Source organism: Danio aesculapii, chromosome 22 (assembly GCF_903798145.1).
Source record: "Danio aesculapii chromosome 22, fDanAes4.1, whole genome shotgun sequence".
In the NCBI taxonomy this organism is placed as follows: domain Eukaryota; kingdom Metazoa; phylum Chordata; class Actinopteri; order Cypriniformes; family Danionidae; genus Danio; species Danio aesculapii.
In genome coordinates, this window is record NC_079456.1 from 8,241,386 (window position 1) to 8,267,186 (window position 25,801).

Consider the following 25,801-nt stretch of genomic DNA (forward strand, 5'->3'; position numbering starts at 1 on the left):
GCGTAGATTATAATATAATAAACCGAGAGAGTAAATCTTTGTCATGGATCCTATTTCTAAAAAAAATAAGCTTGAAAAGTTGTCATTAGCAGAGTGGTGCTGACGTCACAGGCGAGCGCCCCCAGGTGCTGTAGTCTGTTTATAGCCTAATGTTAGCTTTTCAGTTCTTGCGTTTGCATTTAAGATCCAAGTGCTAAAAGTTGTATTTTCATGTGAGGATTATCCGGTTGGGCAAAACGTGCAAGTGTGATGAACATTGTTTGAACACAGAGCTTAATATTTGCAATCTTCGAAAAGTCTATGGGAAAATCCTACAGGGATTTTATCGAGGGAACTAATTTTATGCTAGCAGCCAATTAGCCGATGTCATAGTTCCTCCACTCTATTGTCATTTCACTACATGTGTGGACATAAAGTGGAATGAAATGTCAGGTTTTGCAGGACCAAGGATTATGCTACATAAATAAACACAATTATAGACATAAGAGCTATTTTAAACCTATACATACTAACATACTCTAGTAGTAATGCAACTATACTAACTATACAAATACTTAACTATATATTCCTACACTGTAAAAAAAAACATTTTTTTTAGTTGAATCAAATGAACTTTTCTTGTCATCTCAACTTAAATCAGTCTTACTAAAAATATTAAGTTAAACTTTGTATAACTTAAAAAATTTAGTTTGAAACCTGATTAACTTACTAAAATATGTAAAAGCATCATACAAATATTTGCTCTCTTGACTTTTTGTCTATACAAGTATATTGACAAGTTTTTGTCTATACTATACACACAATACAAGTACTTTAATTTTAAAATAAGTCACTATAATCTTTATAATATTAATCATGATTCATGCCTAATAATTATTTGTTAACAGTCAAACCTAAATTATTTAAACACTTGTTTCTTGTGGGGGAGTAAAATTAATTTATGTAAGCGATGAAAAATTTGGTAAACTGTGACATATTACACACAAAAATTCTTCATAGAGTGGACTAAAAACTACAGGAATATTTTGCGTTGAGTCTGGAAAATTTTTGACAAGTTTAGAAGTGATGGATCTGGTTTACAGAAGAGACTACAGGTTGACATTAAAGATCAATAAAGTACTGAATGTTGTGTAAATATTGTGATCTTAACAGTTGCCTAGATTGTTTCTTGGTTGATTGTAATCCAATTTCACAACTTACCTTTCATAAGTTATCTTAATTCAGATTGGTCAGTTGCGGTATTCCAATGTATGTTATTGCAAGATAACAACCACTGAAACTAATAACTAAACTAAAACTAAATAATTTTTTGGAAAGTAGCAGTAAAAATTACACTGATAAAGTACATCCAGGTGGCGTTTTTTTACACAAAAAAAGACTGACAGGTTAAATATGTTCTAACTGAGTTTTGGTCATATTTTATTGTCATTTTCTAAACTATAGCGAATAAACTGATAATGTGAGAAATGTTCAAGATGTTTGATAATGTTTGGTTTGATTATTTATATGATAGTAGTATGTGAAAGCCTACACATTATGCAAACGTTTCATCGCCTCAATTTTGTGTAAATCAAAGCAGAGACTTACAGTTCCCAATGCGTTTCAAGGATTTTTGGTTCATTGTAATCCAATTTCACACTGTACCTTTCTATAAAAAGTTACCTTGATTCTAATTAGTCATTCGCAACAATAACTAACCTAAAACTAAATCATTTTATGTTTCTAAAAAAAACGTCTGAACTTTGTTCAATGTTGGATCTAACAATGTATTATAACATACATTTGAGCTGTTTCATGTAGGTCGAGTGGTAGAGCAAGTAAGTTACTTGTGATAAAAGCATCTGCCAAAATCTATCAATTTTATGCGTAACGATGCATAAAATGCAAGCATAGACATTCCCAAAATTTTTAATGGGCAGTCTTAAAAAATGGTGTGTGATTTATTCCTACAGATCATATTTCGCCAGTATCTTCATATAAATACAGTACAAAGAAAAAACATTGCTGTAATTCACCTGAAGAGTGTGTTTAAAGTTTATTTTAAAATTAATTTCTAGTGGCCAGACTGACTTACTACAGATGTCATTTCCCCAATATATCCCTTAATTTGTATAAAGTAGGGGAATAATAAACAAATGTGTGTCTGCGTTCCTAACGGACTCTTATTTTGACTTTTTATTTAAAGTATAATGAGATTGATATCATCTATTGAGCTAAATCATGATGCGTGTAATGTTACACCTCTAGTCCAATCAAATAGTGATACAAGTTAATTCTGCATAACATGGCTGATATGACTTCCAGTTCAATTCTCACTGTCAATGAAAGTATAATGGAATAAGACGTGTTTTATTCATCTGGATCTCATGCGGTATTCTCTATTCCATCTTCAAATAATGCATCCACTTAAAAACTGCATGCTATGCGCAATACGCACACACTGAATACTGTGGGAATAGTGTGAGCAGTATGCAGTGTGAGTTGAAGAGTCAGCAGTGATATTAGTGTGATGTTTACTGACGTGGCGCTTCACGTCGTCCAGACTGAGAACGGCTCCTCGCTCGTTGTTGTTGCTCCGTTGGTGTTTCTTCTTGGCGCAGCGACAGAGTTTGAACTTGATCACCTGTGAAGAGAGCAAGCACACACGCCCATATTACACACTGTTCAGTTCGCACTATCAAATTGGCTGTGGATGGTCATGGAGAGAGTAGTGGATCAAACGTGAATGTTCCTGACAGTTTCACTCGGGGGGTAAACAACTGTAGAAGGATGAGTAACAGAACAGCGAATCTAAAAAAACGACAACAACAAAAAAAGCATACAGACATGTGTTTTTTTAAAACAGAGCTAGGTGGATTACTTATGAATTGTTATCAGTTAGTTACAAATGACAATCTAATCTAAGATAATATAATCTCTTAGGGTGTTTTCACACTTGGTTCAATTGCCTGGACTGAACCCAAGTTCGATTGTCCCCCCTAGCCACCTTCTCGGCTGCTGTTTTGTGTACAGGTGTTACTAGGTGACCACCACGAAAGCAAAGAGCCAAAATGGAGACGTTCTCACATCACGTTCCGTCTGCTTTTACTGAATCTTTTGGATGTGTTACCGCAACCAAATTACTCCGAAATACATGCGTCTATCTTCCGCAAATATATTAAAAACGTTCAGAAAATCAGGCAATGCCTACAGAAGTTGTTTTTGGTGAAGTCACACGGTCAGTCCTGCTTGTCGCCAAGGTAGACATACACACACGAATGAACGTTATAAAAAGCTAAAGTTTGTTGTGCAGTTGGTGGTTTACTTCTGTTATTCCATTACGATTACATTCATATCAGAAGTGAACCTTACCAGAGTTTGCACGAACCATACCCCCAGATCACCTCTTTCAGGCGGACTCGGGTTCAGAAGACAGCATTCACACTAGCTAAACGTGGGTGCGGACCAAAAGTGCTTGTGTGAATGCGCCCTTAGATTACACATTTATGCATAAAGTAATCAGATTACTTTTGGATTACATTTAGATTACTTCTGTGCCTTATAAGCCTTATTTTGAATACTGAAAATAGATAAACTTGTACAATATTGATAGTTACAAAACTAAAATATTTGTAATTCTTTATTAACCAACAACAGATAATTTTTTAGGTGCAATGATGGACAGTAAATACTTCAAAATATGAACAATATATCTTTCTGCATGTGTTTCCTGATAGCAAACAAATTTACATCTTGATTTAAAAACTTTTGATTTAAAATTAGGTACATTTATAAAACAGCAACATTACAAAAATCAACATTGAAAAAACATTCACAGCAATATCTTGGCTACATTAAATATTTCATCTAAAAAACACTAGAGGATTGTTGTTGAATCGCTGAATGCTTAATTTTTAGTCGCTTTGGACAAAAATGTCTATTAAATGTAAAGTATGAAAATATCAATAAAAACATCAAATAGCAACGAACAAGAATTCTGAAAATTTAAGTTGCAGGTTTATTACGAAAATATATACATTTGTAGAATCAATTAATTGTGAACAACTTCCATTATATATTCATGTAATCTGTAAAAAGTAACCATAGTCTGATCACAAGTACTTTGAAAAGTAGTTTACTCTTATTACAAGTACTTGATTTTTGTAATTCATTCATTCATTTTCCTTTGCCTTAGTCCCTGACTTATCAGGAGTTGTCACAGTGGAATGAACCACCAACTATTCCGGCATATGCTTTACGCAGAAGATGCCCCTCCTGCCGCAACCCAGTACTGGGAAACACCCATACACTCATTCACACACACACTCATACACTACAGCCAGTGTAGTTTATCCAATTCACCTTTAGTGTGTTGTAATGAAAATTATCATATGTATTTGTTTATATGGCAAAACATGTCTTTTTCATCAAAAAAGGTCCATACTGACTAGAAGGCAGATACTGATAAGATCAGGGCCTGGTGTGTGGACTTTGGGGCTTTACGATGTGGTCACATTTTGATTTGTCAGTTTGAATGTCTCAGTACTTGGGCTTTGGTCAAGAAAGAGACAAAATAGATGTTAAACTCTGCTCTGTCTTTTGTCCTGGTCTGTTCTTTTCCTGCTCTGCTTCTCTCCTCCTCTGGAGACTTCTCTGACTCTACTGCTATCAGGCTATCTTCGGGGCCTGCTCTCTTAGTTTCTCTCCCTCCCTCCCTCCCCCTGTGTCTCTCCTTCTACCTCTGGTAACTTTATTTTACATTTAAGCTGGGTACAATTATTATCATATGTTTTTTATCATTTTATACAGTCATTTGTAACTAATTCAGTTGTAACCATAGAGAATTATTGTCATTAAATAATTTCATTTTCAAGTATTCTGTGATTTACTTTTGATTTAACATCAACACTTAATTGCTCCTTATTGAAATACAATACAATCACATAATATCAACGCTCTCCCACATTTTAAGCTATTAATACTGCCCTTATTTCCGTTTTTGGTATAAAATTGCAGAAGGATGGTTTGACTAGAAATGTGCAGTTTTTTACCATCATGCTGATAACTACAGAACTATAGAACTACAGTTCGGACCGCTGTAGGTAAGAAAACCCATTCTTACAAGCGCATGTCTTTGGACTGTGGGGGAAACCTGAGCCCCCAGAGGAAACCCACACCAACACGGGGAGAACATGCAAACTCCACACAGAAATACCAACTGGTCCAGCCGGGACTCGAACCAGTGACTGATTTTTGTCATTTAATTGCATCCAGATTACATATATATCTGTTACTAACCAGCTTTGTTTATAGCATACACATATGCTAATATAAAAAAAAAATCTAATGTTGTGATTAATCTGACATGGATGCATGAGAATAAAAAAACGTATGTGTTTGTTGATGTGAGAGCAGCCTAGTCCTATTTGCATTGTAGTCCCAGATTAAAGCACAAATTCAAACTCCACATTATTCAGGAACTCAAATCTTCTTTTCAGGAGTCAGACCGTAACAATATTAAAATCGCAGATCTGAACTCATAACTGGGGCATTTCCCCTCATTCCCTCGAGGACCTCCTGACACACACAACAACATGATGGATGGATGATGCATTGTTTGTCATTGGCTTTCAGCTGTCATGTACTAGAAGTCGGCTTAAACCGGCCAGATTACACTAACACGAGTCCTGGAACTGACAGTATTTGTGCCTCATTTCCTGCAAACGACGCCAGTATCCACCTGCCATTTCTGACAGGCTGTCTTCCATCTGTGGCTTAATGTCACTGGAAATACTCAGCACCGGCTGTCGAGTCTGAACCAGACTCAAGGGACTTTTCACGTAAAGTGTCAATTTATTAGAACTGTAAAGTGCATCACTAAATTTACTTACATTTTCCAGACGAATGCATTTGGGTAAAGAAATCCCAACTGCAATATCTACTCTGAGAAGATACATCAGTAACAATCTCAATCGCTAAATAACAGCTTGTTTTTTTTTTTTTTTTTTGTTCAAAACTATCTATATATAGCTATAACTATCGCTTCAGAAAACTCAAAGGCCTCAGTCAATAAATTGTAAAAACAATTGTATGAAGAATGCGTAATGGCAACTTGTGTTTTTATGTAAATGTAAAATTTTGTTTGTCATAATGTTTCAAGGTAACTTAATGACTTAAAACAGCTTGTATAAGTGTAAGTTAAAAAGACTTGCAAGGTTAATTTTATTCAACTTTAAATTTAAGATTTTAAGATTTAGGAAAATTTGTACTTTTTATTATTATTTTTTTTTTTTTACAGTGTACCTTTAAAAGGTTTGTACATACACATTTTAAAATCAAAACTACAAGCTAGTGTGAGGTTTTGGTCAGAAAAAAATCTGCATATTTCACTTTTCTATCTCTAAAAAAAAACAAAATGACAAAACAAACAAAAAAACTAAAGATTCCCCACTAGCAATGATGACATTGAACTCGATAGTTCGTCCCAAACATGTAAGTTTACTCTTTAAAAACATGTGCTCTCCAAACATTTATGAGTTTCTTTTTGTTTATTGAACACAAAAAACAAGATGTTTTGGAAAATGTTGGAAACCGTTAGCCATTGACATCTATAGAAGAAAAATATATAATGGAAGTGTTGTCACAGTACTGGAATTTGCTACCAATCAATAATTTTAAGAATGTCCATTTCCCGCTAACAAACACTCCAGTGTCCCTGTATCTGTGGTTACACTCAGTAAACACCGGTAAGTTCGGTGAACTGATGACACAATGAACACAATGGCAAATCAGCTGTGTTTAAGAACGCGCTCAACAGCGTTCAAAAGTTAGCAGGAAATAGACGTTTTTAAGGGTTCAGTATCGATTGGTACCGAATTCCAGTATCGTGACAACCCTAAACGGAAGTAAATTTCTTCCATTTTCCAACATTCTTCAAAGTATCTTTTATGTTCAACAGGAAAAAGAAACTCAATGTTTTTAAACGAGTAAAGGGAGAAAAAAAAATTATTTTTGCGTGAATTATCCCTTTAAATATCATTACTACACTCATTTTCAACAATAATGTGAACATTCAGCTAAAAATCTTTGCGTTCTGCTGTGGAAAATCATCCCAGGTTTGCAACAACATTCAGTTGAGTAAACAATGATTTTCCTTTTTGGGTGCACTGTCCCTTTCACATCCTATTCTACCTCTTATCTTTCAGCAAAACCCCCCACCAGTGCTTTAGTTTTCCAAGCTCATGTGAATCTGTAAAGCGCAGAGGTGCAAGTCAGCACATCCAGCAAAAGGCCATATGATCTGTTATCAATCTCTGCCACATGGAGATACCCAAGAATCGCCTGAGACCACACACAAGAAAAATAGCTCGCATGGCACCAACCTTTATTTCCATTACAGTCACATGTTGACAGGACATTTCATAGAAGCGTTCCTGCCAATTTAGGGACTGTTTACATGATAACGTTTTCAGCCAAAAACTGAAGACTTTTTATGCTTTTTGCCTGTTTGTTTACATGACAGCAGCGTTGTTGGGACTGAAAACACACAAATCTTTAAACGGGTTACAAAGTGTATGTTTATCAAAATGCAAATATTGTCTTGTCCCTGTAAACACCCAAAAAATGAGAGTCTTTTAAAACGATGAGGTCATGCGCGTGCATAGTATGTGTTTTGGCAGTTGTAGAGAAAAGGCAAGCGTAAACAAACACACAATGGTGGCATACGTGGTAGTGCTGATGTTGCTCAAGTGTTCAAGTTTTATTGCCATTTCTTTCACAACACGTGTGGTCATACAGTGGAGTGAAATGTCGTGTTTCTCAATTCAATTCAATTCACCTTTATTTGTATAGCGCTTATACAATGTAGATTGTGTCAAAGCAGCTTCACATAAAAGGTCATAGTAAATAGGAACAGTGTAGTTCAGTTGATGAAAACAACATGATTGTGTAGTCACAGGACCATGGTGCTACATAATATGAGCTATTTTAACCCTATACATAGATAACATACCCTAGTGGTAATCTAACTATACTAACTACTAACTAGGGTTGTCACGATACTGGAATTCGGTACTAATTGATATTGAAATTTTTAAAACGTCCATTTCCCACTAACATTTAAGCGCTGTTGAGCGGGTTCTTAAAAAAACGATGATTTGCCATTGCGTTAACATGCTCAGCAGAAATGACTGTGATTGGCTGTGAAGGTCATCAGTTCACCGAACTCACTCCTGTTTACTGAGTGTTACTACAGAGACGGGGACACTGGAGCATTTCAAAGTCATGCCGATCAGCTGGTTTGTCTATAAGCTGACATACAAGCGATCCGTTGATGAATCAACTGATCTTTGTGGCTTTAAAACACTTCAGTGTCCCTGTATCTGAGATTACAGTTTGGTGAGTTTGGTGAACGAATGATCTTTACGGCCAATCCCAGTCATTTCTGTTGAGCATGTGAACGCAATGGCAAATCAGCGCTGTTTAAGAACAAGCTCAACAGCAGTCAAATGTTAGCAGGAAATGGACATTTAAATTAAAGTTAAAATGTCAGTATCAATTGGTACCCAATTCCAGTATCGTGACAACCCTGTTTAGTAGTTGGTATTGTTAGATTACCACTAAGGTGTGTTATTTATGTTTTCCTCAGCACAAGATATTGCACAGAAGAGGTATTTAAGGTTGATGAAAACAACATGATTGTGTAGTACATTCACAAGTAAACACAGTTTTTCTTACGTAGTCCTTGTAAGATGGAGTTTAAGTTAATTGTCTGGTGCATATGGAGAGAGAGTGTTTCTACAGGGGGTTTGTCAAGCTCACTCACCTGTGTGAGGGACACTAAGAAAAGCAGTTTTTCAAGAGATATGGAGTTATGGAATATCTCAATGTGCACATTTGCAATAGTCACATCACAAGATATGCAATCCCAATTATTTATACAGATATTATATGATTTATGCAGCAACAACAACAACAAAAAACTTACTTAGAATGTCTTGTTTCTAGTTCAAATGTCTACATATTTTGCAAAACAAGATGTTTTTACTTTTATTTTTTGCAGATAATTTTACTTGTTTTAAGAAATAAACTCTTAATTTTGATATTTCTTCTGAACTTGAAATAAAAAATTTCTTAATTTTTGACAACAAACGAGATAACAAAGAAAATGTTTTTCCTTCCATTGTGATTATTCAATTTCCGTACCTGAATACTGTTAGACTTCATAGAAAACCCTCAAATACTGCTATTCAAATGATCTGTGATAAACTGTATTCATATCACTGAAAAATAAAATATCACAATATCAGTTTTTTCCAATATCGTGCAGCTCTAACCAACACCACTAATGAACAGCCAACTGCATGTTGTACTGTTTACTAACAAATTGACAATGCCAAATACTGGCCTGGCATATGTAAAAGTTTTTTGTGGATGTGAAAATAAAGATTTTAAAAATGTGAAACTTTTTTTAAAACATAAGAGAAAATGTTTTCGTTTTTGGCTACATCATTGTCATGTAAACATAGTCTGTTTCTCAAAATGCGTTCTTTAGCGATCTTGTGTCCTTGTTCTTGTGTAACATCGTCATGTAAATGTTTGCACTAACCATACTGCACATTTTTATTAACTTAACAATAACTTATAACAATAACTCCCTATTTCTGCTGCCCAGTGTGACAGATATTTTTCAGCTCAAAACTGGATCAAAAATTCATCAAGAAGCTGTGTGTGAAATTGAAACTTTAAACACTCAACCTTTAGCAGTTGGTCAGTTAACAAATTTTTTTCCTTATGTTCCTGCTCTCAGCTGTTTCTACCATTTGCTGATGGTAAAAAATAAATAACTGAAGTGACTTTTAATTAGTATTTTGCACTTTAAAAAAACATATTTTTGTTTATTCAATTAAGATATTTTTCAGGGTCTTAATATTTATTCTTTAATTATTTTTTTATATATTCTTATGTAAAAGGGTCACATTTATGCAACCAATAGTTAATAAATTGGTGTTTTTTTTTTCCATACTTACTGTTGCTGACTTTTGATCTAGCCGTTCATACATTCCACTCAACGAAATAGGTAAAAGTATTCATGATTTGTGCTGATTATTGTATCGGATTTGTATCGGTATCGGTTCGTACTAAAGGCTGCAATATCGGTATCGTATCGGAAGTTAAAACGTTGTATCGGGACATCCCTACTGCCTGACAAATTTAAATATAAAATTCTTGTTTAACTCTAATATCTCCTGAAATCATGTAAATCTAGTAGATTGTTTAGGCTGATGTTTCCGCCAGGATCAGTCATACACTCAGGCTCAAATGATGGAGCATAGGCACAGCATTAGAGACCTGCTGATTTCTGACAATCACTGACTTAGTATGATATAATCTAGTGGCTAAATCAAACTTTCTTTATGTGTGAGCAAGCATGGGGAGACAAGTCGGTCTCCACAAGAACGCAAGTTCGTTCGCAGCGTTATTAGAATTAAGAAATAGCCATAGTCTTTAACATTTCACTTGGAAAATTTTGAACACATCAGCCATATTTCCCGGAAGATATTTCTGAACAGTTTTGGAACTTTATACTGTACTCCATTTTAGATTTTTATGGCAACACATCAAGCATTCAAATGAGAAGAATTGCTAATTAGAAATTTAGATTGAAGTATTGATTACATTCTAAATCCCATATGTGGAATGGCACTCCCAGGGGCACAGAAATAACAATCCCACATGCAGGACCCCGTACTGCTCAAGGGGATAACATTATGTAAATCATGAACACTGTGATGATTGATGACTCATGACACACAGGCATTTTTCTTTATTTTTGACATATTGAATCAACTTATGGTCAGCCATATGATTAAAAAAAACCCAAATAAAACTGAACATTATGAAGAAGGAGAATATTGCGATATTTGTTACGCAACATCGCCCACTCAAGCGTGTAATACTTCTGGAGAAAAATGACTGGTTATCAATCATCGTCAACAGAAGATCAGAGGACAATATCCTTAGCAGACGTTGGGTTGATTAAGATGCTAATGACTGAGCGTCTGCATGCACGACACAATCATTTCTGCCTAATGCCTGCAGCATTGCGTCTGCCAACAACACTGAGTCGTCTGCTTCTTTGAATATGCTTCTAGTCCCTAGCTTACTTGCTGAACTGCACGTCATCACATCCAATGGCAATTTCCCCCAATCGAAGCATAATTCCACCATTCGCCTTCAGGGTATTGATATCTCGTAAGCAATCACAGTTTTGAGCGAAGGCTTGTGAAATAATAAGATATTTACACTGGCTTCACTCAGATTCTGATTGAGGCAAAGGGTCTAGAGTGGATGAAAGCTTCGGCATATCTTTTTTGTGAAGGTCATATTATGAGAGGAAGGAGAATATGTGCCATTTTGAGAAACTGAGAATCTTCCAACAGCTGTTTCCAGCACAGTAATTATCACTGGAGGGTTTTTAGTATTTAAATAGGTAAAGTAAATAACAGGTGCATGTTTGGGTCACTTCCAGTCATTGAGCATGTTTAGACACACCGAGATGCTGATTCATTCATTCATTTTCCTTCTGCTTAGTCCCTTTATTCATCAAGGATTGCTACAGCAGAATGAACCACCAACTTATCCAGCATGTGTTTTACGCTTCCAGCAGCAACCCATCACTGGGAAACATCCATACACACTCATTCACACACATGAACTATGACCAATTTAGTTGATTTAATTCACCAATAGCGCATGTCTTTGGACTGTGGGGGAAACCGGAGCACCCGGAGGAAACCTACGCAAACACAGGGAGAAGATGGCCCAACCGGGACTCGAACCAGTGAACTTATTGCTGTGAGGCGACAGTGCTAACCACTGAGCCACTGTGTCGCCCCAAGATGCTGATAATTCTCCAAAAAAATACTAAATAAAATTAGTACTGAAATAACCTGTTGGCCTGGTTTTGCGAGTAAACAAATAACTTGGCGATGCAAGTAAACCTCATTTACAAGAATCCTGGTAGTGATATGAAAACATAGTAACTTGCATATTTAACATTGGTTATTTATTTATTTATTTATTTATTTATTTATTTATTTATTTATTTATTTATTTATTTATTTATTTATTTATATAATTTAGTGATTATTTTATGGCAAATTACAGGAAAAAAAGACAAAACAAAAACAATTATATTTTTAAAAAGTATAGATCATATCAACTGAAGTGCATACGATAAAATAAAAGTAAAAAAACACACACCAACAAATAAAAAGATAAATAATGTGGCTTAACAAAAACTTCAATTGTACAATCTGTGTCACACAATACACTCTACTTTGAACTTTGAAGAATCAATTTGCTGGGACATGGACTTAGCATGGTCTATATTTGACAATAAAACATGTTCTTGGATATATTTTCTAAATGGTTCCCAAATTTTCTTAAACTGGTTAGATGAATTTCTAGACAGTTACATTTTTTTTTACTTTAGAAGAGGACATCATGGATCCACTATGTTGGGGTTGGAGGTTTCTGATCCTTCCACCTAAGTAATGTTAGCCATTTGGCCAGGAGCACAACAAAAACTATGCAATCAGATTGTATCTTTGTAAGATTATATGATTTATGTATTAAAATAAAAGCACATAAGCAACTCAAGGTAGGCTAGAAATATGATATGATAGAAATATTTATTTTCCAGATAGCTAGCTACAGTGGTGAAATTAATATTTGAGTTGCATAAGATATTCAGTATTAGTAAATGCCAATAAAAAAAAAAAACAAAAAAACGATTACTTAGTCATAGTTGAACATAGTTGTTACTTTCATCATCAGACTGATTAAAAATAGCCTATTTAGTCAGCGCATTAAAACCTGCTATTATATTTATATTAATTATTTCAGAATTTAAAAATATACAGTGGTGGCCAAAATGATTAGAACAGTAGTTTTTTCAACAGCTTAAAAATGTTTTTAAGCGAGTTATCTTTTGCTGTAGTATAAAAAAAAAACACTTAAAAACTTTTCAGTATCGCCCAGCCCTATCAGTTGCGTCGCTTCAGTCTTATTCATGAATTCTCTCGTGTGGCATCATGGGATAGCGCAGCATGCATGGGATGCGCACTTCAGAATCTCGCCGGAAGTAGTAAGTCATCCGGGATCTGATTTTCGATTTCTATGAATTCCGACATACTACTCGGCTCGCATACTGAATTTAGCGTACTGTATAGTATGGAAGTATGCGATTTCGGACACATCCTGACAATTAACAAGAACTAACAAGGAATGATTTTTTTAAAGATGAATAAATACTGTAATAAATATATAGTTCATTGTTTGTTCATGTTAGTGAATAACGTAAACAAACCCTGACCCTAACATGGAACATTATAGTGTTACAAAAAAATAAATATATGAGCATCTATAGTGACCGTATAATCACAGTAATATAAGCATACATGTAAACATCAAGCAAGAACTTTAATATTTCATTTCATATATTTCATTTATGTGGCTTGTCATGTTAAATAAATAATTGAAAACCAAAGAAGAGTATTGTAACAAGTGCGAAGCTCATATACTATCCTTTAATTATGCAGCTTTTTAGATTGTACAGCTTCTACTTCTTGCATGACATGAAAACACATTTAAAATTCTTCAAGTCTTAAAAGCGTCTGAGTTTACAGTATATTTTTCTCCTTCCTGACTGCAAAATATTTTCTCAGTCTGGCTGTGTTTAAATCCATATTAAGGACACGATCCTGTCACACATGCAGATAAATACACTGACAGAAAGCAGATCAATGTGTTTTCATGCTGCGCGAAATCAGTGTAAGCAGCAGAAATGTAGCTGTGTTATGATTGGTTTATGCTTAAGCCTTTTATGACCTCTGATAAAGCAAAACAGGCAAACATTTATTACTGTATTTATTTATCAGAGACAGTGACTCTGTGCATTGTCATTTATTAAGGTCTTACCTCATACAAATAGTCAAAGAGCTCCAGGATGGTTAAGATACTGGCTCCGATAAACAGCCCCATCTGTCCGCCAATGTCACCTGAAACAGTTTTTCAGTCATTAAACCACACACAAACACACTTTCTGCGAGTTTTACAACATACAGTTAGGACAAAGTGTCGATTTACAAGCTGCTGTGTGAGATTATGTGAAGCTGAAAGTCTTTATGGTGTCTCATGTTCAGTTTTATGTTTAGAGCAGTGCTGTCAATTAATTAATCGTTATTAATTGCATCCAAATTAATCGTTTGTGTGATTAATTTTATTTTTGCCATGATGGCAGTAAATAATATTTGACTAGATATTTTTCAAGACACTAATATTCAGCTTAAAGTGACATTTAAAGGCTTAACTAGGTTAATTAGGTTAACTAGGCAGGTTAGGATAATAATTTTGACTTTAACTGTATGTTTGTATACATACACCTGTGTGTTTATTTAAATACACAGATTAACGTATTTTGATGTATACACTACCTGTGTAAGTCTTGTCGCCTATCCAAGATTTAGGAACAACAAATAACAACTTGACTTCTAGTTGATCATTTGGTATCAGAAATGGCTCATATGAAGGCAAAGACCTCTAGATTACGCTTATTTAACCAAAATAAAATATGATCATGCCTTGATTTTTAATTAGGACAGTAAGGTCTGACTTTGCTTAAACAAAAGTCTTGTCTCTTAACAGAAATAATGTACAGTATAGAATAGGGTTGGGCCGATAGGCGATGCCATCATCCATCGCCGATGGCCGATAGACACCACGATGCTGAGCCGGCATCGCCACCCCGCCCCTGTCGCAAATCCGCTCGCGAAAAACACACACTTAGGCCCCGTTTACACTGATACATCTTAGATTTTAAATGGCACAATGATCCACATCCACTCTGACGTTACACCAGGCATTTCTGAACTGCCCTCCCGTCCACACTACCGCTAAAAACGCACATCACGTGACCACACACACACACTGTCATGCGCTCGAGACAGTCCGTCAGTCAGCGGGTCAGTACACTGCTTCAATGTTTCGCTTTTACACTTGTACTTAGTAATTTTAGTGTAAACCTCAGATACTGTTGGTTGGTTCCTGTTGGTTGTGCTCCTGTTTTACCACCCAAGTTTGTTGACGCCATTATAACGACACAGATGAGGTCCCGCGGAAAAAGTGATTAACACGTGGTAATTTGTTTGTAACTTATCTTTATTTATTTATGATTAGGTTATGGGTAAAACTAAGACTATGCGGGTCAGGTAGTTGAAACGGTAGGCTACAAATAATTAATTTGTTATGAATTAATTATTTATAAACAGTTAAATCACCGGCGCCTATGACAACAATGCCATTGTTCATTGCGATGTTTCACATTAGACATTGTACAATGCCAAATTGGTCGACACTGCCCAACCCTAGTATAGAATATAGTCACGGTGCAGAGGACAATGAATTAATATTGTGTTTGCTACCATGAGCTTGGAGGACTCAAATAACTTATCCCAAGATTCTTTGGATTCATCTTCAATGCCTTCTCCATCTTATCCCAGACATGCTCAATAATGTTCATATCTGCTGACTGGGCTGGCCAATCCTGGAGCACCTTGACCTTCTTTGCTTTTAGAAACTTTAATATGGAGGCTGAAGTATGAGAAACAGCACTATCCTGCTGAAGAACTTGCCCTCTCCTGTGGTTTGTAATGTAATGGGCAGCACAAATGTCTTGATAGCTCAGGCTGTTGATGTTGCCATCCACTCTGCAGATCTCTCGCACGCCCCCATACTGATTGTAACCCCAAACCATAATTTTCCTTCACCAAACTTTACTGATTTCTGGGAGAATCTTGGGTCCATGCAGGTCTAGTAGGTCTTCTGCAGTATTTGTGATGATTGGGATGCAGTTCAACAGATGATTCATCAGAAAAAAATTTACCTTCTGCCACTTTTCCAAATGATCGACTAGAAGTCAAGTTATTATTTGTTGCTCTTACAACTGACATCGACGTCAAGTCAGGTAGTGTAGAGAACACAAACTATATATAAATCTATATGTAAATATACATGTATAACCACACAACAAACACATCATGTAAATACAAACTTGTATTTTTGATGGGATCGCAATCATTTGTTTGACAGCACTAGTTTAGAAACAGGTAATCAGTGGTTTGACTTTCTGTAAAAGTGGTCTGACTTCCTTCGGGGAAATCTATTTTTGTAAACAGTTATTATTTTCCAGGGTTTCCACTGTGAAAGGGCCTCTGGAGGATCAAGCAATCAAATCCTTTCAAGGCTTCGTCTGTTGACATTTGGGAAAACAGGCACTCACCGAGAAGGCCGGCTAACTCGTAGGCTTTCTTCTGCTCGATGGTCTCGTAGTTCAGCGCCTCAAAGAAGATGTCCAGCACCATGATGTTGTCTCTAAAGGGCAGAACGCAAGAGAAAGGTGAGGACGTCCCGAATGCATTAACTCCCCCAACATTCCCAACCCTTCACACCATCGATACGCAATTTCACAGCATTTCATTCTCTAATCTGAAAGCTGATGGTTGGTGTGGAGCAATTAGAGACCTCCAGCCTTTTTGACACAGCTCTAGTTAGGACTGGGTGGAATAAATTGTCAACCATAATATATTTTTTTTCAATGTATTGACCTTATTCTTCACATACAAGCGGATGCAGACATTGTAATCTTTTTGGTTTGAGATTTCCAGTTTCATTCTTTTCCATTGATTTTTAGACGTTAAAAACAGCTTGTTATGCTGCTTGATGATGCAAACTGATATTTTCATATTATATTTTTCTCCTTTTTGTGTATAGTTAAGAACACACTTGTTTGTAGAGCAAGCAGTTTGACAGTTTTCTGCCATTTAATATTTCTAGTAATTTCTCCCATTTCTAGTAATTTCTCCCATTTCCCATCATTTAATATTTCTAGTATTTTATTTTGGTAAAATAAGCGTCATCTAGAGGTCTTTGCCTTCATATGAGCCACTTCTGATACCAACTGAAAGGCAACTGAAATGGAAGATCTAAGTAAAGTTTTATAAACAAATATCGAGAGGAGCATGTGATATGATTGATCGCGGCTGGTCTCTCATCCGTATTCAGGAATAATCCAATCAGATTGATCCAAGCCTTCAATAAATTGACCGATTTTACATACTGCCTTATGTTAGTTTTTGAAGAATTCCCCCTTCCACCCCATCTCCTCCTTTTACCAGGGGGAGCTCTTGAGAGCTACCTGATCTCAGACCCCCTTACATCCTAATTGACCTGGCGGGGGCCCTGGGATCAATTATCTCCAAGCTCAGGGTTCTCTCCCTGAACAGCATGCCAAATCTACTATTAGCGTCAAGCAATATTTAAGTGTGAACTCTTAAAAACAAGCGCAAAAATGAGCGCACTTTCGTATTATTGATATTCCGTATTATATAGTTGAGGGAAAGTCTGTAAGATTGTCAAAAACATTGTTGTGTTGATATATTTATATTTTAGATTTGTGACTATCGACCACAAAATTTAAATTATAAATAAATATATAATATATATAATAAATATAATAAATTATAAGCTGAATAAATAAGCTTTTTGTTGATTTATGGATGTTAGGAGGTATTTTTGAGTGTGCAAATAAATCCTAATGAGGAAAATCACCTCTATGTTATCATATTAAGTTCCTAGTCATGTTATATTGACGGTAGGAAATTTATAAAATATCTTCATGGAACATGATCTTTACTTAATAATTTTGGCATAAAAGAAAAATTGGTAACACTTTACACTAAGGTTGTATTAGTTAATGTTAGTTAATGCATTTACTAACATAAACAAACAAAGAACAATACATTTATTACAGTATTTGTTCATGTTAGTTAACATTAGGTAATGAAAATACAGTTAGTTCATGTTAACTCAGTGCATTAACTAATGTTAATAAGGCATTAGAGAATGTTGAACTATGATTATTAAATGCTGTACAAATATTGTTCATACTTAGTTAATGTTAGTAAACACATTAACTAACATTAACTTATGAAACCTTATTGTAAAGTGTGATAAAAAAATCTATAATTTTGACCCATTTTGGCTATTGCCAAAACTATAGTCGTGGCAACATAATGTTATATAAGTGTTATTCATTTTATTAACCTGTGAAAAGATGTTAATAAAAACAGTCAAGAAGAAGGTTTTTTTCTCACAATCGACCCTTCGCTAAGCCCCGCCCTCCTTAGTTACTGTTGCTACGCCTGTCAAGCTTTCGTGCCTGGCACGTCTTTTTCAATGTGTATGCGGCGGTGTCAGACATTGCCAGGGATATAATTAGTCATTTTTGACCAACAGGTAAGATAACCGAGAAAGCCAGACAAAAAAGGACTGCAGTATGAATTACAGGGGCATATTCACAACATAATAGGCAACCGATTAGAAAATAATTTAATCAAAGTTGAAGCTAGCTTAGCCTAGCAGCCTCATACGCTGACCATTCAACAGCTCAGTTCATGCACAGCAGGAGAGGTGAACTTTAAAAATAATCTAATATTAACTAATTAAACTGTGATTTCTCTTTTTTTTTAGCCAAAAAGCCTGATAGATTAATGTTGTCCAATGAAATATAGCGTTACTAACCGACGAGGAAACACGCATGGACAGTGCTTCTACATAATTCATTCATAGAAAGAACAGCCAGAAAGGGGAAACTGATGGATTTGTGCTGAATATTAGCATAATTTAACCCATAACAACGTACAGTACCTATAACTGTCAGTATGCTTGTGTGCTCTTTATACAGTTTCTATTCTAATTTGCAGTTAAGTGGAAGAAATAAATAAATATATTGAAATGCAAATCAAGTGAACAAATAGATGTTCTCTACCAGCAAATATTAATCCGACTGACACCAAATATAAAAGCAGACACTAACCCGCTATAACGCCATCAACAATGACTAAACCTTTAAAAGACAGATGAAAACATCAGTGAATTGTAGCTCTGACATGGACATGAAGCGTATTTATTTACTAAATTATCTATATTAATGAAAAATGGATGAAGTATATTGATCGCAAGTGCTCAGTTTGTGATCACATCTCAGTTTTGTTCTGTTGATTTGTAATTTCAAATATTCGTAGCTTGAAACAGATGAAAATATGACTGTTATTAGTATGACTACTCTTGTGAGGGCTTAAACAGAGCGGTGCTCATAATATTGTCTATGACTGTGTCAGGAATATCGAAACAAAACCAACTTAACTCCGCTCCTTTAGCGCCCCTCACAGAGCTTGATCCACGCTGGCATTTCTCCCCTTGGGTTATTGGTTTTGAAAAGGGAAAAAATTCCACCACCCTGTCCAAACTTTAAGGATACCGGGTATCAGATTTGCACAATTCATATGCACAGCACTTTGGCCTGTTTCCCTCGCTCGAAAGCTTGACAGAGCTCCTGCGCGTAGCTACGGTTGCTAAGCCACGATTGGTGGGTGGCGGTTTTTGGGTGTGGATAAGTGAATGGTCAATTATGAAACTTGACAGAGTGAAATTTGTTGTCATGGTGACGGTAACCCAAGTTCATATGTCATTTATATTTATTAAGGTCCAGAAAGAGGAAAAACATGAAATAAGATGAAGTCCTTTTCATTTCTGAAGCATTTAAGCTTATTAAGCATTTAAGCTTAAGCATATAAATTAATTTTAATAACTATGATGTCTATTTAAATAACTACTACATGAAATGTATCGTTATCATTAAGTAAAATGACTTATGCCATGCGATAACCTACATTTAGATTAAACCACCTGAGTAACCCCATAGTATTTTATTAATTTGTTTATTTTTTATCATCAGTAAGTGGCACTTTAGAGTTTAGATGATATAGCTGTAATTTCCTCATAACTAAATTGAGTTATTAAGTATGTTTTCCACTTATAGTCACGGCAGAAGGTGTGAAGGTTTAATTTTTGTCCCCACTGAATTCCTATTGAGAGTTTAATTAAGCTGCAGACGACAGCTGGAGTGTTTGCCCAAGCTTTTCAAAGCTACCTGCAAGCCAGAAACTCTAAAAAGGTTAGCCTTAATGGTTCTTTCAAAGCAGATTAGCCGAAGAATAGTAATGAAGTGCTACTTTAAAACAAAGTATTAAAAAAAATCTTCCTCCTTTAAAAGCCAGACATTACCTCATCTGGGTTCAAAACCCCAGTCTCTCTGCTTCAGATTCATACATAACCCTATTACTCAAAGACAAGCAGATGATGGCAGATCCGAGATTACGTATGATTCATTTCCTAATTTAACAAAAACCAAAGCAGAGATCCGATTTGTAGCCATTTCACTGGATAGTCATCAATATTTTAGAGAAGAAGCGGAAAAAACTAAAGAGAGGCATTCAGCCGTTGTGTTCACAAGATTAAATCCCTCCAATTCTCCAGTAACTTCTCTTTTCCATGTCCTGAATATAAATTCTGCAAATAATTTACAACCGTTCCACATGAGTCTCTTTTCATTTTCTGTACTGCAAACAATAGTTCTTCTCCATTTCGTTCATGGAACTGTATGAAAAGGTTTCATCAAATTTTTGATTGTTACTCTGTTGTACAAATAAGGCTGACGTAACAATTTTCAGTCAACATGAACTTCTTGCACTAAACACATTAGCTGAAAATGAAAGTCGCTTTATTTCGAGGACAATTTCAGAACGTGTTATTTTTTTTTTTTTCATTTAGAATAACTTGCACCAATAAACCGTTCGCATATTTATCAAGCGTCTGAGAATTATTCATAGGAATTGACTTGATTAAAATGCTGTGCAAAGTTGGTTCTTAAAAATCTCATTTGTAATTTAAGTGAAGCGTACACTGTAAAAAGTGAAAATGTAGACAAATAACCTCAACTTGTTACACCGCAACAATTTCATCTTTTAAACTTAATTTGTCAGACAGTTTTGATAATAAATTGAGATGAAAAAATATTCTTTTAGGTTTAACAAGTTAAAATAATTCATTTAAGTTGATCTACTGTTTTTTATTTAGCAGAATTGTTTGTTATTGCGCTCAAATGCAAAACTTTTGAAAACCAAACTGAAACTAAACTTTTATCTGTCCTATTCTTATATTTTGAGTTTATTTTTGTAATATTTTAACTTTAATATCATATTTCAACTTTATTCTCATAATATGAATTTGTTCTCATACTTCGAATCTGTTCTCATAATATTTTGACTTTAATTTCATATTTCTACTTTATTCTTGTAATTGTATGACTTAATTCTTATAATATTTTGACTTTATTCCCATATTTTGACTGTTCTCATTATATTTTTACTTTGTTCTCATAATATTTTTACTTTGTTCTCATAATATTTTGACTTTATTCTCATAATATTTTGACTTTATTCTCATAATATTTTGACTTTATTCTCATAATATTTTGACTTTAATTTCATATTTCTGCTTTATTCTCATAATATTTTGACTTAATTCTCATATTTTGACTTTGTTCTCATAACATTTTGACTTTGTTCTCATAACATTTTGACTTAATTCTCATAATATTTTGACTTTATTCTCATAATATTTTGACTTTATTCTCATAATATTTTGACTTAATTCTCATAATATTTTGACTTTGTTCTCATAACATTTTGACTTTGTTCTCATAATATTTTGACTTTGTTCTCATAATATTTTGACTTTATTCTCATAATATTTTGACTTTGTTCTCATAATATTTTGACTTTATTCTCATAATATTTTGACTTTATTCTCATAATATTTTGACTTTATTCTCATAATATTTTGACTTTGTTCTCATAATATTTTGACTTTAATTTCATATTTCTGCTTTATTCTCATAATATTTTGACTTTATTCTCATAATATTTTGACTTTATTCTCATAATATTTTGACTTTGTTCTCATAATATTTTGACTTTGTTCTCATAATATTTTGACTTTATTCTCATAATATTGTGACTTTATTCTTATAATATTTTGACTTTGTTCTCATAATATTTTGACTTTATTCTCATAATATTTTGACTTTATTCTCATAATATTTTGACTTTGTTCTCATAATATTTTGACTTTGTTCTCAAAATATTTTGACTTTATTCTCATAATATTTTGACTTTGTTCTCATAATATTTTGACTTTATTCTCATAATATTGTGACTTTATTCTCATAATATTTTGACTTTGTTCTCATAATATTTTGACTTTATTCTCATAATATTTTGACTTTGTTCTCATAATATTTTGACTTTATTCTTATAACATTTTGAATTTTGTCACAATATTATGACTATTCTTGTAATATTATGATTTTGTTCTCATAATATGTTGACTATTCACATAATATAAAAAAATAAAATAATAATAATAATAATAATAATAATAATAATAATAATTCCTTACATTTATATAGCGTTTTTCTGGACACTCGAAGCACTTTACACATTGGGGGAATCTCCTCATCCACCACCAGAATATGACTTTATTTTCTATCTCCTAGCATTTACACTTTATTCTTATAATATTATGACTTTAATCTTAATATTTTAATTGTAATATTTTGACTGTTTTCTCTTGACTTTATTGCCATAATTTCAACTCTTATTCTTAAAATATTACAACTTTAATCTTGTAATTTTAGATTCAACTTTTTTTTGTGTACCATTGTAGTTATTTATATTAAATGAAGTTAAAAAAAATGTAATTCAAAATATTTTTATTGTGCTGAAGTGCAACACCTTTTGAAAAAGTTCAACAAAACCCAACAAAAGTTTAAAATATCGGCCCTATTCTCATAATATTTTGCCTCATAAAAGTTCTCTTCATAAAATTTCGACTTTATTCTCATATTTCTTATTTAAACTTTATTCTTGTATTTTTATTCTTGTATTTATCTTAAACTTGTTTTTAACGTGCCATTAATATGTCTTTGTAGTTATTTATGTTAAATTAGGTTGAAAAAAAATAATTTATGCATAAGTCAAAGTAATTTGAAATATTTGTTATTTTAATGAAATGCAAAACTTTCTGAAAACTAATCACTTGAAATATTGGTCATATGCTCACAATATTTCAACTTTATTCTTATAATATTATAACTTTAATCTTATAAAAATTTGACTTTAATCTTGTAATATCATGACTTTATTGTCGTAATTTCACCTTTATTCTTGAATTTTTTTATTTAATACGTCATTGTAGTTTTTATTATTAAATGACACAAGTTAAAGTAATTCAATTAAGTTGATCCAATGTTTTTTATTTAGCAGAAATATTTGTTATTGCACTGAAATGCACAACTTTGGGACATATCGGTCCTAAATAATCTGGGGTTAAACCAAAAACACTGAACAGCTCGTTTTGCCAATTTGCTATCATTCACTTGAGAAGCTTATTTAAAAAAATTATCATACATTTCAGACCATGTACTTTAATATAAATGATAACAAATCAAAACTGCATTATTGAGAGAATAAAAAAACATCCATAAGGATTGGTATACAAGTTGCATATTAAAATTTAATTTAAAAATAATGTATGATAGCCCCGAATAAAATAAGACATTTACAGATATAATAATACAGATTCTAAAATGCTCTCACCAAACAGCCTAAAACTGTAAAAGAAATTAAAAATTTAAGTGTAGCACAAACTAAAATGATAGCGGCATTCACTACAAACAAAATGCATAATGACCATTGAGCTTAAACAAATAGAGTTAAAATGAAAGTGAAACCGAAAGTGAAACCAACTAATTAATTGAAATGAAATACATTTCTCTTTCTTTCTGTGTGAATATAAATGTATGTGCGCTTTACTCAAGTCTATCTTGCTTGACATTAAAATAGTTGCAAAACTTTGGGATATAACTCACAGAAAGTTTCAGTTTATTAAAAAAAGAATCGTATCCCAAAAATGTCTTTCTGAACTTCTGTGTTTTAACCTGTGAATTTTGTGAGGTATAAAAGTGCGATTATGCTTGTTTGGTATGCCCCGAATGCTTCAGCACGCTTGTTTAATTGTCCAGATTGGCAGCTGTTTAGCAGCTCATCAGTAATTAACTGAGATCTTCGTCTGCCCTCATTTAAGATCCAGACAGCCAATCATCTGAGCAGCTCAAAGCGCAGATAACAGCACGGCTGACCTGCAACACTTCACTGCCCTGACAAACATGCCGAGAAATGTCAGGAAATGTCTGCACATCCGCAACCAACTGGAACAACACCAATCCTAATTAAGTTTACAGAGCAAGCTGTTGCACTTCTAGCCAATTCTGCACGATTAAGGTTTTGATTGACATACTTTAAGATTTAGTCAGCCGGACCCCATTATTGTTTGGGATGCATATTTATCATTGAATCATTGCAGTACTGAGAATTAATGAAAACTACTTCTACTTTCAAACTTAAAGGGAAAACTCGATTCAATTAAATTCAGCTTTATTTCTATAGCGCTTTTACAATGGAGATTTTGTCAAAGCAGCTTCCTCACACATAAACCTAAATTCTGTCGTCATTTATATGTCCTTCACTTGGTCAGATCTGTAATTTACTTCTATTGAACACAACAAAAGATTTTCTGAAGAATGTTGGACAATTGTAGCCATTGACTACCGGAGTAATTTCCTTCTTACTATTGATATCAGTGTATTCCAGCGTTCTTCAATACCTTCTTTTGTGTTCAACAAAAAAGGTAGTCACAAAAGTTTGGACCCACTTAAGAGTTGTGTTATGAACTATTCCTTTAAGTGCAAAAGCAATTAATCAAATCTCTTAAAATCACACTTTCACATATGGCATCTAAAACTGGTGCAAAACGTGACATGATTCATTTCCTTCACCAGTTTCAATGCAATTATGAGTTCACCGCAACTGCATTTATCCCAATTTGACCACGCATGCCGATTGAAATAACAAAGTTAAGCATGGAAAATACACAATATGTGAATGGCTTCTTACTTTCCGATTACTTATCAATTATTTTAGACAGCCCCAGAAGTCTATGAAGTGCTTAGGAGTTGGCAATTCTTTATTGTAAAATGTGTATTGAAAGTAGACTCCTCTTTGGAATTTGAACATACAATGTGAATTTAATATGAGAAAATTCTCAAATAAGCTCTCGGATTTACTTAGTGATTGATCAAAGTGGCAGACACAAGTGTGTTTTGCTAGTTTTTAGCCTGACGCAGATATAATTAGCTATGTTTCCATCCAAAGATGCGAATTTATGATTTATTTGCAAAAATATAATACATAAATCATAAAGCAGCGTTTCCATCCAACGAGACAAAGAGATCAAAATCGTCACTTCCTGATAAACTGGCGCCAAATATCAACAAGGAAAATGGAGTTTGTTGCGGTAGGAGAAGATATTGTGGGCCTTTTTTCTGTTTTAATAAATTTCTTTGCAAGACATTGGTGAAATGCAATGAAAGCGCGGTGGCTTTTGGAGGTGTGAGAGGCTCTTTCGTACGGTGGCCTGCATTTTAAGAAAACACCAGCAAATTAAGAAAACGGTTATTGATTTGACAGTAAAATAACAAAATATGTTGCAAAGCCTCACAGTGCAAACACATATAGAAAAACATGCTGCAAATCTTCATAAGACATACACATTATGAAAACATGCTGCAAATCCTAACAGCACATGCACATTTTGATCTTAAAAAAACCAAGTTGACTAAAGTTAGCACGTTGTATTTGTTCCATGTTACCTTTCCATTAAGAAAAGCCTACTTAGCCTTTTAAAATGCTGCTACAACTACTACTACTAATAATAACAACACTATTAGCCTACTAAAAGG

At 34.0% G+C, this 25,801-nt stretch overlaps 1 protein-coding gene across 2 annotated transcripts in view; it reads right to left on the reverse strand.

Annotated features, from left to right (window-relative positions):
• asic1b (acid-sensing (proton-gated) ion channel 1b) overlaps positions 1–25,801 on the reverse strand; it is a 387,101-nt gene that overhangs the window by 4,121 nt on the left and 357,179 nt on the right. For both annotated transcript variants that reach the window (XM_056447323.1, XM_056447322.1), the window contains 3 exons: positions 16,322–16,413; positions 13,963–14,042; positions 2,522–2,623 (listed from right to left, as the gene is read on the reverse strand). In XM_056447323.1, the coding sequence (XP_056303298.1) occupies positions 2,522–2,623; positions 13,963–14,042; positions 16,322–16,413 (274 nt within the window). The remainder of the gene's footprint in view (positions 1–2,521; positions 2,624–13,962; positions 14,043–16,321; positions 16,414–25,801) is intronic.